Below are 12061 nucleotides of genomic sequence, written 5' to 3' on the forward strand. Positions count from 1 at the left end.
ACTGCGAAGGAAGTGATGCCTTCCACGTGGGGAGTAAAGCGGAAGCTTCCGAGGCGGACTGGAGGACCCTTGGTTCTCAAATGGTCTCGGGGTTACGACCGATACCCTTGGCTTTATCCTCTGGTTTATTATTTGATGCATCGGTTTCCATCTAGCCTGAAGTTCTTTCTGTCGACACTATAAGCCTTTTCTGTTGGTAGCAGCCATTTACATGGTTAGGCTGGTGGGTGAATATGCTACGCAGTGCAAGAAAAATGATCGTGCCCCCGCTGCAAGGGGTACGTTTATACGGCATATGGTTTTTCAATATGCTTATGAAAATGAAGGGAAAAAAAAGGGGATTGAAACAATACTAACAATCAATATTGCATGGATAAAATAGGGGATCATGATACTGCGGGGTATGCGTGTGCAGTAATGTGTCACAAAAGACCCAGCATATCATCTAGAATAAATTAGCGTTCTTCTTCAGTGACATGCGATATGCTGTTAATTAATCTTTAATTAAATTAATTAATTTAATTTAATAAATTAATGTTAGTTAATCTTTAACAAAAAGATTTCAAAGTAATGACTGTTTTGACGGGTATTTTTTTCTTCAAAGTGTACCCGTTGCAGAAAAGCAAGAATGATCACTATAAAATGCTTCCAAGAGTTTTTGAATCTTCAAAGAAATTACAGTCATCCAGCAGGTAATTTCTTGACAAAGGTAATTCTAAATCTATAATGCTTTTGAGACTCTAGTACACTGCTTTAAAGATAAATAGTACTACCAGTTTGAATATTGCCTTCAGACAATATTGTATGGTTAGTGCTTTTTGTTACAGTGAAATTCTGCAGCCAAAAGAAGATAAAAAGTTCCTAATTTGTCAGGTTAATTCCTGATATTCTGTGAAATATTTTAAAAAATATTTAACATGATCCTGTAAAAATACTTTTTTATCCAGAATGCATGTAGCACAATATATCTACACATGCACTGTTGATAGGGAATACATCCTCTGTGAGCCCCAGTTATATATGTAGTGAACTTGTACTATGAATATTTTTTGCTAAATAGCTAAGTGGATTGTCAAGTCTAATTGCTGATAATTTTTGTGATAAAATGAATTTAGACATTCTTTTCCACATTCCAGATTAAATAGCATTTTTAGAATAGACAGTGTTGTTTATTTTTTTGAAATGGAAAGAGGAACTTCCTCCAATAGCAGAGTATCTCTGGTTGGAGCCTGCAAGTACTGTAAACATGATGCTTTCTATTTATTAAGATAACTCCAAATGTAAATGTCAACAACTTTTCTATTTCACAGGTGAAGTAAAATCTTTGCGTTCTGTTTTAACTCCACCAATATCTAAGTAAGTAATACATTCTTTTATATAGTATGTAAAATCTAGCAAGACTACCTTGGTTATAAAACTGGAAAACTTATTTGGCAACAAATGTTTAAGTTTCTTTATATATTGTGTGTAAAATTGTAATAAATTTAATAAAATTATAACGTGATGCTAAACGAAATTTTTTTTGTCTTTTTCTTCAGGATCCGCAACATAGGTATAATGGCCCACATAGATGCAGGAAAAACAACAACTACAGAGAGAATGCTCTATTATTCTGGTTACACAAGAACCCTTGGAGGTTAGTGGTGTGAGAGATAAGAAAAAAATTAAGTGCAGTAATTATTTTTCATATCAATTAGAAACTATTTTATTTTCTTCACATTTAAACTTTCTGTTTAAGCATTTTCAACAAAATCCTACATCTCAGAAATATTAGATATAATTGCACTTAATTTATTGCCATCTCTGCTATCCCTTTCAAGAGTTCAGCTGGCCAGCTTCCCCTTCCTACTACCTTAGAGGTGAACTTTTCTTTAAAGAGGGGAGGCAAGACAAAGTGCTATCTTTTTGAAGTTGCAAAGTTCTCTTCGTAGGCTTTGAAATCTATGAGACAGAGAAAACTGGAATGCAAAATTGTTTCTTGGAGATTTGCTAAGACCAGTATCTACCCTGAGCAAATAGCATTATGAGTTAGCATGATCTGTGAATTCATTTTTGTTTGTTTGTTTTTGTTTGTTTCTTGAAAATGAAAATGAAAATTTAATTTGGCTTACTGTCTTCTTTCCCTGTCTTCTTCCCCTCTGGGTTGGGTTTTTTAACTTGCAATCCATATGCTTTCAAAATAGGGGATATTGAGAAGCATTACAGCATTATCAACTTTTTTCATTCCTCCCCCCCCAGCTCCATAGCAATTAAAAGGACGGGGAGGGGGGATATTCAATATTTATTTATAGTTGGGTACCTTATCACCCTATATTTCTTGCAAGAGATTGTCCAGGAGATAGGTAGTTCAAGAGATAGGTAGCGGTGAGGCTGATGTCATTGTTTTTCAAAAATCAAAACCATATTATATGTTTCCTGTCCAACTAAGTAATCAATTGGATCACCAGGTGTTATATTCTATAACACTTATTATATTACCAAGAGCTCAAGTTATTTGATTAAAAACATGCTCTTTCTATTAAACAGATGTTGATGATGGTGATACAGTAACAGATTTCATGGCACAGGAACGGGAACGTGGCATTACTATTCAATCTGCTGCTGTGACATTTGACTGGAAAGGCCATCGAATCAACCTGATAGACACACCAGGTACCATGTTTTCATAACCTTAGGAGCACGAAGAGTTTAAGAAAATAATGGCTGAGTGATTTCATTTTTTTCAATTATTTTATTAGGGATTATATTATGCAGGTAAAATTTATACAGCTACAAAAAAGAGATACATTAAAAAAGTAAAAGGGGCTGAAAAGGAAAAAAGGAAGAAAAGGAAATAAAAATTTTAAAAAACTACTTCTTTTATTGCCAGCAAGTATAATCAACATTAAGAATTTATCGCTATCTCTTAAAATAAAACCATTCCTTCATTCCATATTTTTCCCCAGTTTCTATAAACCCATCTCCAAAACCTCATTGCTGTTTATTAAACAGCAAAGGTGCAATAGGACTTATTAGAAATAACAGCATAAGCATTGCATATTATCTCTAGTGCAGATCCATGTTTTCCCTTTAAACAACCTTTCATTCTAGTGGTGTCAAACTGGCAACCTGCGGGCTGGATGCGCCACACGCAGGCCATGCCCACTGCGAAGGGGGAAAAGTCAGAAAAAATTATGTGATGGCAATGTGACGTCGCAAATTTGACACCCGTGCCCTATTCCCTCTCTTCAAATAATCAAAATTCAATTCCACCGCAAAAACACAATTCTTGCTTTCCATGAAAAATCAGTTACCTGGAGCACATATGGGTGATTTGACAATTTCTCTTTGATTTCAGAGAGATTTCAACTGTCCAATTCCTGTAATTGGGCACTTTCTCAGCCGCAGTGTGTTCCTCATTCCTTTTTAGAGGAATGTCAGTTTGGCATTAGGCTCACTGGAAGTGACATGCCAAAGTGACTCCAGATGGCAATGAGCAGTATACGTGATTCTTCAGGAGGAGAGCAGTCAACTCAGCACACCATTTATTATTTTTTTGGCCTAGCCACCTCCCAAGGGCTATGTGCATCCTTAGATAATGTGCTTTTTTAAAAAAACAAACAAACACCTTTTTATTAAATAGTTTTACAGTAATATAAGATAATATTACAAAACAAAATATTACAAAACAAAACACTTTACCTTCCCATTTGGACTTTAGGTCATGTGGACTTTACTGTGGAGGTGGAACGTTCCTTGCGAGTATTGGATGGGGCAGTGGCAGTTTTTGATGCTTCAGCTGGCGTGGAGGTAAAAATGACTCTTTGGTGGCTTCATGTCTTGAGTATGCTTAAGGACGAGAACTTAAGACTTACTCCCATTAGCAAATGGCTCCCTTTGCTTGCATCTCTGCAAGAAATATGTTGGAGGGAAAAACGTTGTGGTGAAAATCTGGTTTACTTAAAATAACCAAATCACTTTGAAGATATAACATAAAGTTATTAAGCGTGTAAACAATAAACAATGTATACTGAGCTTCTAGCAAAGCATTGGCAATAGCTTAGCAGCTCTGAGCAAAAATAGAGCCATAGCTTATTTACCTTTGGTCTATTACATTTTAAGAGAAGACAAAAGAAAAGATAAACACAATGTAAACTACAGCATAATGAATTGTTTTTGATGACAGCCTTATTTATCCATTCCAAGGTCAGCATGGCAGCTATATTATATCTCGACAGATAGTCAGTGAATATAAACAATTTGGTTTACTGGACCTTTGGTTCCTATCTTATTCTTCCCCCTTTCATCCTAAATATCATGCACACAAATACGAGGAGTAACATCCGAATGGCTGCATACATGGTGTGGGCAGAGCTTGTGTCCAAAAATTCACATAAAATAACAAAAAGGAAATATAGTTCAAGGGTTGGAAGAAGTGCAGCATATAATTGGCAGAAATGGTGAAATTGACAGCTTTGATTAAAGAAAAGACTTTGACCAAGTTTCTGCTTGGAAGCTACTTTTGGACTTTTTGAGAGAAACTGTAAGAAATGAAATCTTGAGTTTGGGATTTTATGATTAGAATTATATGTGATTATAGCAATATTGTAGACCATTGTTAAGTTTAAACTAAGTGTTAGAAATATTTGTATATGTACTGAAGAAAGTGAGACCATTCTGTTTTTCTTTGCTTTTCCTTTGCTCTTTCTTTTTTTCCCCATTTAACAGTTTTATTGAATTATAAAATAAAATAAGATACAAAATACAAAAGTAAATTAAGAAAACAGTGTGGAGGAAGTGGGGAAAGAGAAGTGAGGAAGGATAAGAAAAGAAAAAGAAACATTGACTTCTGACTCTCTGTTGCAGTAAAATACGGTATTAACATCAAGTCACAAGTTTTTGTTTTTTCATAATAATAATATGAGCAAGCCATTTCTATAAAGATCTATTAATCTAATCAGTAAAACCCAAAATCAAAGTTTCATTCTTTTCCACTTCAAGCCCAAAGTTCAGAAGAGGTCTCCAAGTGGAAACAAAAATACTTTGGCTCTTTCTTATTGCGGCTGTATCTTGCTTTCAGTTTGATTTTTCTTTTTTTTCAATTCCCTTTTTTTTCTTGCTTGTTTACTTTTTATTCATGTTTTGAAATTTAATAAAAAATATATTAAAAAAACAAGGAAGAAGCACAGTGTGGCCAGACCGCTGGAATTTCAAGTATCCTAAGTATTCCCTTTCTACTGAGAGATTCAGTTTTCACAGGGACAAAACTCACATTATTTTTAACTTTTTCTCTCTAGTTCAAAACAGGTGTTCAGCCTGGGTTTTTCTTTTTCTTTTTTTGTGAGGGAGGTGATGCACATGTACACTTGCACAAAGACCATGTAGCTGTAGAGCAGAGGTCTTCAAACTTGGCAGCTTTAAGACTTGTGGACTTCAACTCTCAGAATTCTCCAGCCAGGTATGCTCTGCTGGGTGGATAATTCTGGGAGTTGAAGTCCACAAGTGTTAAAGCTGCCAAGTTTGGAGACCCCTGCTGTAGACAGTTAAATGAAACAATTTAAACATCACCCACTTCCCTCGAAAAGTACTTGCAAAACTTTCCCCTGTACAGAACAGTATCTTTTAGGAACTGTTACGACGCATAATCAGCATGCCAAAGCAATTCCAATTTCTGCAGACTATTGTGTAAGCCTCACAGAATGGGGTTATTTGTACTCCGATCTAAGAGGGCATTATCTCTGTGACAGCAGAAGAAACGTTTTCCTGGATTTAATCACAGCCTTTTAAGCCCAGTAATAGCTACCATTTTGGTAGCTCCTCTTGGAATTTGCCAGCAGGACATAATCTATCTCTGTATCTTTCTACAATATTTGGAAACTATAAATTTCTGAATGTTGTATTTAGATAAGCAGTGCTATTGATAAGACTTGGTTTTTTTTTTTAAAAAAAAGTGACTAGAAATTCCTAAGCTTTAGTTTAGTACTACCAATGACATGATTTGTTACAATTTATCTTTGCTGACTTAACTTGTAATATGACGGGAAATATTCCTTCTTTGTATCTCATTTATTCTTAGGTTTTGTTTTGTATTGTAATGCCTGTTATCTTAAAAAAAAAAACTTTTGCAGCCTTTTCTCTTAAAGTTGGGATTCTTTAACTTTGCAGTTATTCATTTTTAATTCTTTGCATCTACTTGTCTACTGCAGTCTATATTTCCTGCCTTCCTTATGTTAGCCCCTAGGTTTTACTATTAAATTCATCTTATTGCAAATTTCATGGGTAACAACTGGTTTTTTTTCCCTTTGTAAATCATGGAAATAAATATTTACATGTTTGACTAGACTAGACTAGACTAGACTAGACTAGACTAGACTAGACTAGACTAGACTAGACTAGACTAGACTAGACTAGAATAGAATAGAATAGAATAGAATAGAATAGAATAGAATAGAATAGAATAGAATTCTTTATTGGCCAAGTGTGATTGGACACACAAGGAATTCGTCTTGGTGCATATGCTCTCAGTGTACATAAAAGAAAAGATATATTCGTCAAGAATCATAAGGTACAAAACTTAATGATAGTCATAGGGAACAAATAAGCAATCAAATCATATTAGGAAACAGTCAATATAAATCGTAAGGATACCAGCAACAAGGTTACAGTCATACAGTCATAAGTGGGAGGAGATGGGTGATAGGAACGATGAAAAGATTAATAGTAGTGCAGACAGTAGTAGTAAAGGACAGAAGACTGCCAGTGAACAGAAATGATTAATGCTGTACATTTTTGCTTAGGCACAGACCCTGACAGTCTGGAGGCAAGCAGACAAACACCATATACCCAGAATTTGCTTTTTAAACAAGATGGACAAACATGGAGCAAGGTACCAAAATAACAATTATTTGTCAGGGCAGAGAAACAAAGAAGAACTTCAACGATGTGGAGTGAAAGGCTATTGCTGAATTTTATAACTTAATAACTAATCAGTGAAAATATTTCACTTCTGAACTGAACTGAATTGAACAAGTTTCTTGGATGAGAAGCGAAACATTTGCAAAGGGAAAAACAAGAAATTCCAATTGTCTTTTGGAAAAAGCACCTTTGGGGAAAATCCTGTGCCAGCATTATGGCCAAATAATAGTTTCTTATTTTTGTAGCTGTTGTATTACTTTGGAAGTTTGGAGAAGAGAATAATTTAATGGTTAAAGAAATGTAACTATTCTCTCTAAAACAGTAATATTTTGTCTTTAGTTTCATCCATTCAGTTGAGAGTATCAAGCAAAAGTTGAAAGTGAAGCCTTTACTTCTACAGGTAATTTTAGAAAGTGATTAATGTTTATTAATTATATATAGGTAGTCCTAGTTTTGCAACTGCCTTGTTTAATGACTATTTGCAGTTACACTGATGGAAAAGTAACTTCACAACTAATCCTAATGTTTATGATCTTTGGAGGTCGGTAAAGCAAAGGAAAGCTGAATAAAATCATAAGTATAGTCATGGTTTCATTTAGCCACCACTTGGCTTAAATGAGTTGCCAGTCTGAGTTGTAATGCTAAATGAGGTCTACCTATTACTCCTTTATAGTTTGCATAATGCTGGATTATAAAGTTTGTGGGATGATACCCAATTGTACATCTCAACACTGTGCTAACTGAGTGATGCCATCAATATACTCTCCAAATGTCTGGAGATTCTCTGGGTCTTCATGGGCTTCTGCCAAGAATTCCACCTGACATTTATATAGGGTTGTACTTCCCCATTTAGAATTAATATGCAATTTGGGGGTTGTCTTGGACTGACAGCTCCTGCTCAAAGAATTGTGTCTGCCTCTCTGGATTGACAGTCACTTCAGACAATCAAGCTCTATTCACCCCAGAGTTCTGCTTACATGGGGCTGCCCTTAAAACCTATTTGGAAACTACCATTGGTCCAGAATGTAGTGGCATGATTCTGTGGACATGCCTCTGTATTTGAGGGACCGCTTGTCTTCCATGGTTTCTACCTGTCTGTTAAGATGTACTTTGGGTCCCTTCAGTTAAAAGATGCCATCTATAGACTCAGGAAGCATTCCTTCTCTGTTGCTATGCCTGCCTTTGAGAATAGTGTTTCTGCAGAGAACCATATACCCCTTAAAAATTAAATCGATGGAGTATGTGGAGGCCTAATTGTGTTTTTTTATGAGATATGGTTGTCTGTTGACTTCAGATACTTAATAAATAATATTTAGTGTTACTTTGGTGCTACTGTGCCTTACCTTACTGACACTGGTAATTTTTAATATGTTTTTTGTATAGTTGCCAATTGGAGAAGCAAAATCTTTTAGAGGAATCATTGATGTGGTGACCAAGGACCAAGTTATCTGGAATGCTGTCAGTGGATTGGATGATGGAAAGACCTTTAAGCAGAAATCCTTGGAAGATACTGGAGATCTTAACTTATTAAGAAATGCCAATGATGCAAGACATACCTTAATAGAACAAGTAAAGTTCTAAAGTAAATACATAAAACACATGGGAATTTAATTTAAAAGTATGGCTACCCTTCAAATATGTGGACTTTAGTTCCCATGATTCTCAACAAAAGCCTTGATGATTAGAGAATTTGGGGAATTGGTGCACACATTTGGAGAATAAATAAACCAGGAAAGCTGATCTGGAAATAATGAAATACAAGCCAGAGATGATGGGCTAAGTTTATTTGAGGTTGCTGTACAGTGTCCGATGTACAGCTACTTGAGTAAATAAATATGGGTAGTTGGTGATAAGAAACAGTACATTGAGAACTACATATATTTGCTGCAATCAAATAATGAAAATAGTGATGTGTTCTCATTTGTGATTAGAGCAGTGGTTCTCAACCTGTGGGTCAGGACCCCTTTGGGGGTCGAATGACCCTTTCACAGGGGTCGCCTAAGACCATCGGAAAACACATATTTTCAATGGTTTTAGGAATAATTTTATGGTTGGGGGTCACCACAACATGAGGAACTGTATTAAAGGGTCGCGGCATTAGGAAGGTTGAGACCCACTGAATTAGAGAGTTCTGGACTGTGTATTTTAAATTCTTAATTGCTCCTATGCTGGTGGCAAGCATTTGCAATACCTTTGATACAAATTAACATTGAATTAGCACAAGTTCCTCTGAATGGCATAACAGGATATCATCCTTTTCATCCTTGTTCAACTAGATGAATGCTACATTTAATGACTGAAGTGGTTTCAATCCCAGTTCCTCTAGTCCTAGTTCAGTATTAATTCTTGTACCATATTGACTCTTCACTTATTTTAATCTAAATTGATTATTGTGAATTGCCCAATATCACTGGCAGTTGCTTATAATATAATACACAATAATATACATGTTTCATTTATTATTATCCAGTGTAAACATTAACTTTGGTTAATATGTTGCTTTAGTAGTCCTTGACATGATTGTAATATGCCTGCCCATTACGATAACAAGTTGTGATGGTGGTTAAGCGAGGCAGCCATGTGATTGCCTTGCTTAACAATCCCCATCCCTGCTCTGCCAGATTTGGTAATGAAGTGGAACATGTGGTGTCTCGGGTCAGGGAGGCCCTGAGAGGCCTACTGCAGACTTGGGCCTTCTACCCTGGGCCTCCCAAGACTTCTCCACCTCCAGAGGCTTCCCGCCTCTCAGGGTCCCTTGGAATTTCTTTCCTACCCTCCTGGTCCTCGCAGGCCTTGGTCCTGATCTCTTACCCCACTGGGTCTCCGGATGCCTTAGGGCTGCTTCCTAGCCCACTGAAACCTACATCATCCTCCTTGCCCCCTCTCACAACTCACTGCAGAAGTTCTGGAAGTTCTGAAGATTGTGTTGGAGAAGAAGAGCAGACTACTCCAACCCCTGATATCCCCGAGCCGCATGGCTTTGTCCAAGAAGCGGGTACTATTTTCAGAGCAGCCACAATGAATCCCACCTTTTTCGTTCACATCCTTTTTAACTCATATCAGACTAAGACAGTGATGCTGTTTGGTGAAGTCTCCAATAAAGAATGCCTCTTGTGAAACTCATCCTAAGATAGGTTACTATTTTGGTCACTTTATTTATTTGTATTGAATCAATTTTGGCTACAGTGGATGCCTTTGAGGCACAATAGATCCCCATGTCTCTCTAGGTGCATTGGTGACCTCTGGTGTAAGAGATTTGTAACTGCATACGCTTAAATAAGGAAGATACTTTTAGGCTAGCAATTATGGGAATTCATATTTTCAAATTGTTACATTAATAACATGACCTTTATATCTTTATTTCATTAAGAAGCAAGCAGACCTAACATAAATAATGTGAAATGTTAACCATTAGGAAATGCATTATCTTTTAAAGGTTGCAGACCTTGATGACGAATTTGCTGAATTGGTCCTTGGAGAATTCAGTGAGAGTTTTGATTCATTACCAGCTGATGAGGTCTGTGCCTTGACTCCTTCATTATGTAAACTGGATTTTATATATGAAAATATACTTGTGTTGAAAAAATAAGCCACTGGCCTCTTTTCCAATAGAGTTGGTCATAGATTAAAATAAAATACTTTCTTTGCATAATAATAATGTTGCTTAAGTTTGAGGTAACCATAATGATTAGTGAGAAATAATAGGGAATTGAATCAGATTGGATTACAGAATATGCTATAGCAAAAAGAAATCTTAAATTGGATTTTCTGTGTCAATTAAATGCTTAAGCCACATTTCTGGATCAAATCACCTGAAGTGGATATTAAGCTATTTTAAACTAGCTGATATATGAAATGTAGCAAATATTTTAGAATTATTACGAAAGATAAAATTAGTCTAGAAGTGTTCAGTGACTAATAAATACCATATAATTTAATCAAGCTGTTTCGAGTGCCCATGAACACAATAGATATAAATTGAAATAATGACAAAAAATAATGCCAAGCAAAAACCAATTAATGTAACTAAGATTTGGAATAGGCAGATGCCCATTTGCAGTTGCACTGACTTTGATTTGTTGTTAACTTTTCGAATCAATCAGTGTAGCCAGCCACATGTTTTTCATATTGTATGGAATTGTAAGTATGCATTTGTTTAAAATAATTGTGTCTTTTCAATTTTCTACAGCTACAGGCTGCAATACGAAGAGTAACCCTGGCTCATAAAGCAGTGCCTGTGTTTTGCGGAAGTGCATTGAAAAATAAGGGTGTTCAGCCCTTGTTAGATGCAATCACCAAGTATTTGCCTGCACCAGATGAACGCAGCTATGATTTCTTGTGAGTACGGAATGAAGATGTAATTTCATTTGATCAAAAGTAAGCAAAATTTGTACGGCAAAGAAAACTTAATATCTTACGGGGTGGGAAGTAAAGTGAATTTTGGAGAATCAGGAATATGTACTGTTATTCTGCAAGAGACTCACATAGCCAAGGATTCTAGGAAGCCTGATCTATTCAAAGACAAATCATGTCTCTAGGGTTTTTCTCCCCACTTAGTATTTCAGTGTGATGAAGAAAATACAAATAATATGTCTTCAAATGTAGCAGAAATCCCTCAATTATCAGTAATTATGGTGCTTTCAGTGCTAAATGCTAAGTATTTTTTACATGTCATGATTCCTAGGATAAATAGGTGGGCTGGCTGGTTGATTGATTGATTGATTTGATTGATTTTCCAGGCCGGGTTATAAAGATGATCTATGTGCTCTGGCATTTAAAGTTCTTCATGACAGACAGCGTGGGCCCTTGGTTTTTCTGCGCATTTACTCTGGCACAATGAAGCCTCAATCGGCAGTTTATAATATTAACAAAAACTGCACGTGAGTTTAAAAAAAATGGGCTGGTGGTGAGAAAAGGCGAATGAGCTTAAATAAATGGGTATCTCTGAGGGGACTGAAGCCTAACCTGAGTCAACCGTTGCAGAGAGAGAATGAGTCGCTTGCTCCTGCCTTTTGCTGATCAGCAAATAGAAATCTCTTCACTAACCGCTGGCAACATTGCCCTGACTGTGGGGTTGAAACAGGTAAGAAAACCCAAAACCCTCCTGTGATCTTTCAAACTTTGTATTTTACCCCCCCAAAAAAACAAAAAAAACACACCACCCCTG

General features: G+C 36.1%; 1 protein-coding gene across 2 annotated transcripts in view; it reads left to right on the forward strand.

Annotated features, from left to right (window-relative positions):
- The first annotated feature begins 8 nt into the window (after window positions 1-8).
- The window catches only part of GFM2 (GTP dependent ribosome recycling factor mitochondrial 2), a 20505-nt gene continuing 8452 nt past the window's right edge, over window positions 9-12061 (forward strand). Inside the window, exons 1-13 of one of the 2 annotated variants that reach the window (XM_034441140.3) lie at window positions 9-278; window positions 605-692; window positions 1311-1356; window positions 1539-1636; window positions 2527-2652; window positions 3701-3789; window positions 6777-6865; window positions 7234-7294; window positions 8278-8463; window positions 10331-10411; window positions 11084-11232; window positions 11634-11774; window positions 11878-11977. In XM_034441140.3, the coding sequence (XP_034297031.2) occupies window positions 234-278; window positions 605-692; window positions 1311-1356; window positions 1539-1636; window positions 2527-2652; window positions 3701-3789; window positions 6777-6865; window positions 7234-7294; window positions 8278-8463; window positions 10331-10411; window positions 11084-11232; window positions 11634-11774; window positions 11878-11977 (1299 nt within the window). In that variant the 5' untranslated portion in view covers window positions 9-233. Of the gene's footprint in view, window positions 279-604; window positions 710-1310; window positions 1357-1538; window positions 1637-2526; window positions 2653-3700; window positions 3790-6776; window positions 6866-7233; window positions 7295-8277; window positions 8464-10330; window positions 10412-11083; window positions 11233-11633; window positions 11775-11877; window positions 11978-12061 lie in introns of those variants that run through there. The other variant, XM_034441141.3, reaches the window with a different exon arrangement.

The sequence above is a fragment of the Pantherophis guttatus genome, chromosome 2 (assembly GCF_059756535.1).
Source record: "Pantherophis guttatus breed Tessera chromosome 2, ASM5975653v1, whole genome shotgun sequence".
Taxonomy (NCBI): Eukaryota; Metazoa; Chordata; class Lepidosauria; order Squamata; family Colubridae; genus Pantherophis; species Pantherophis guttatus.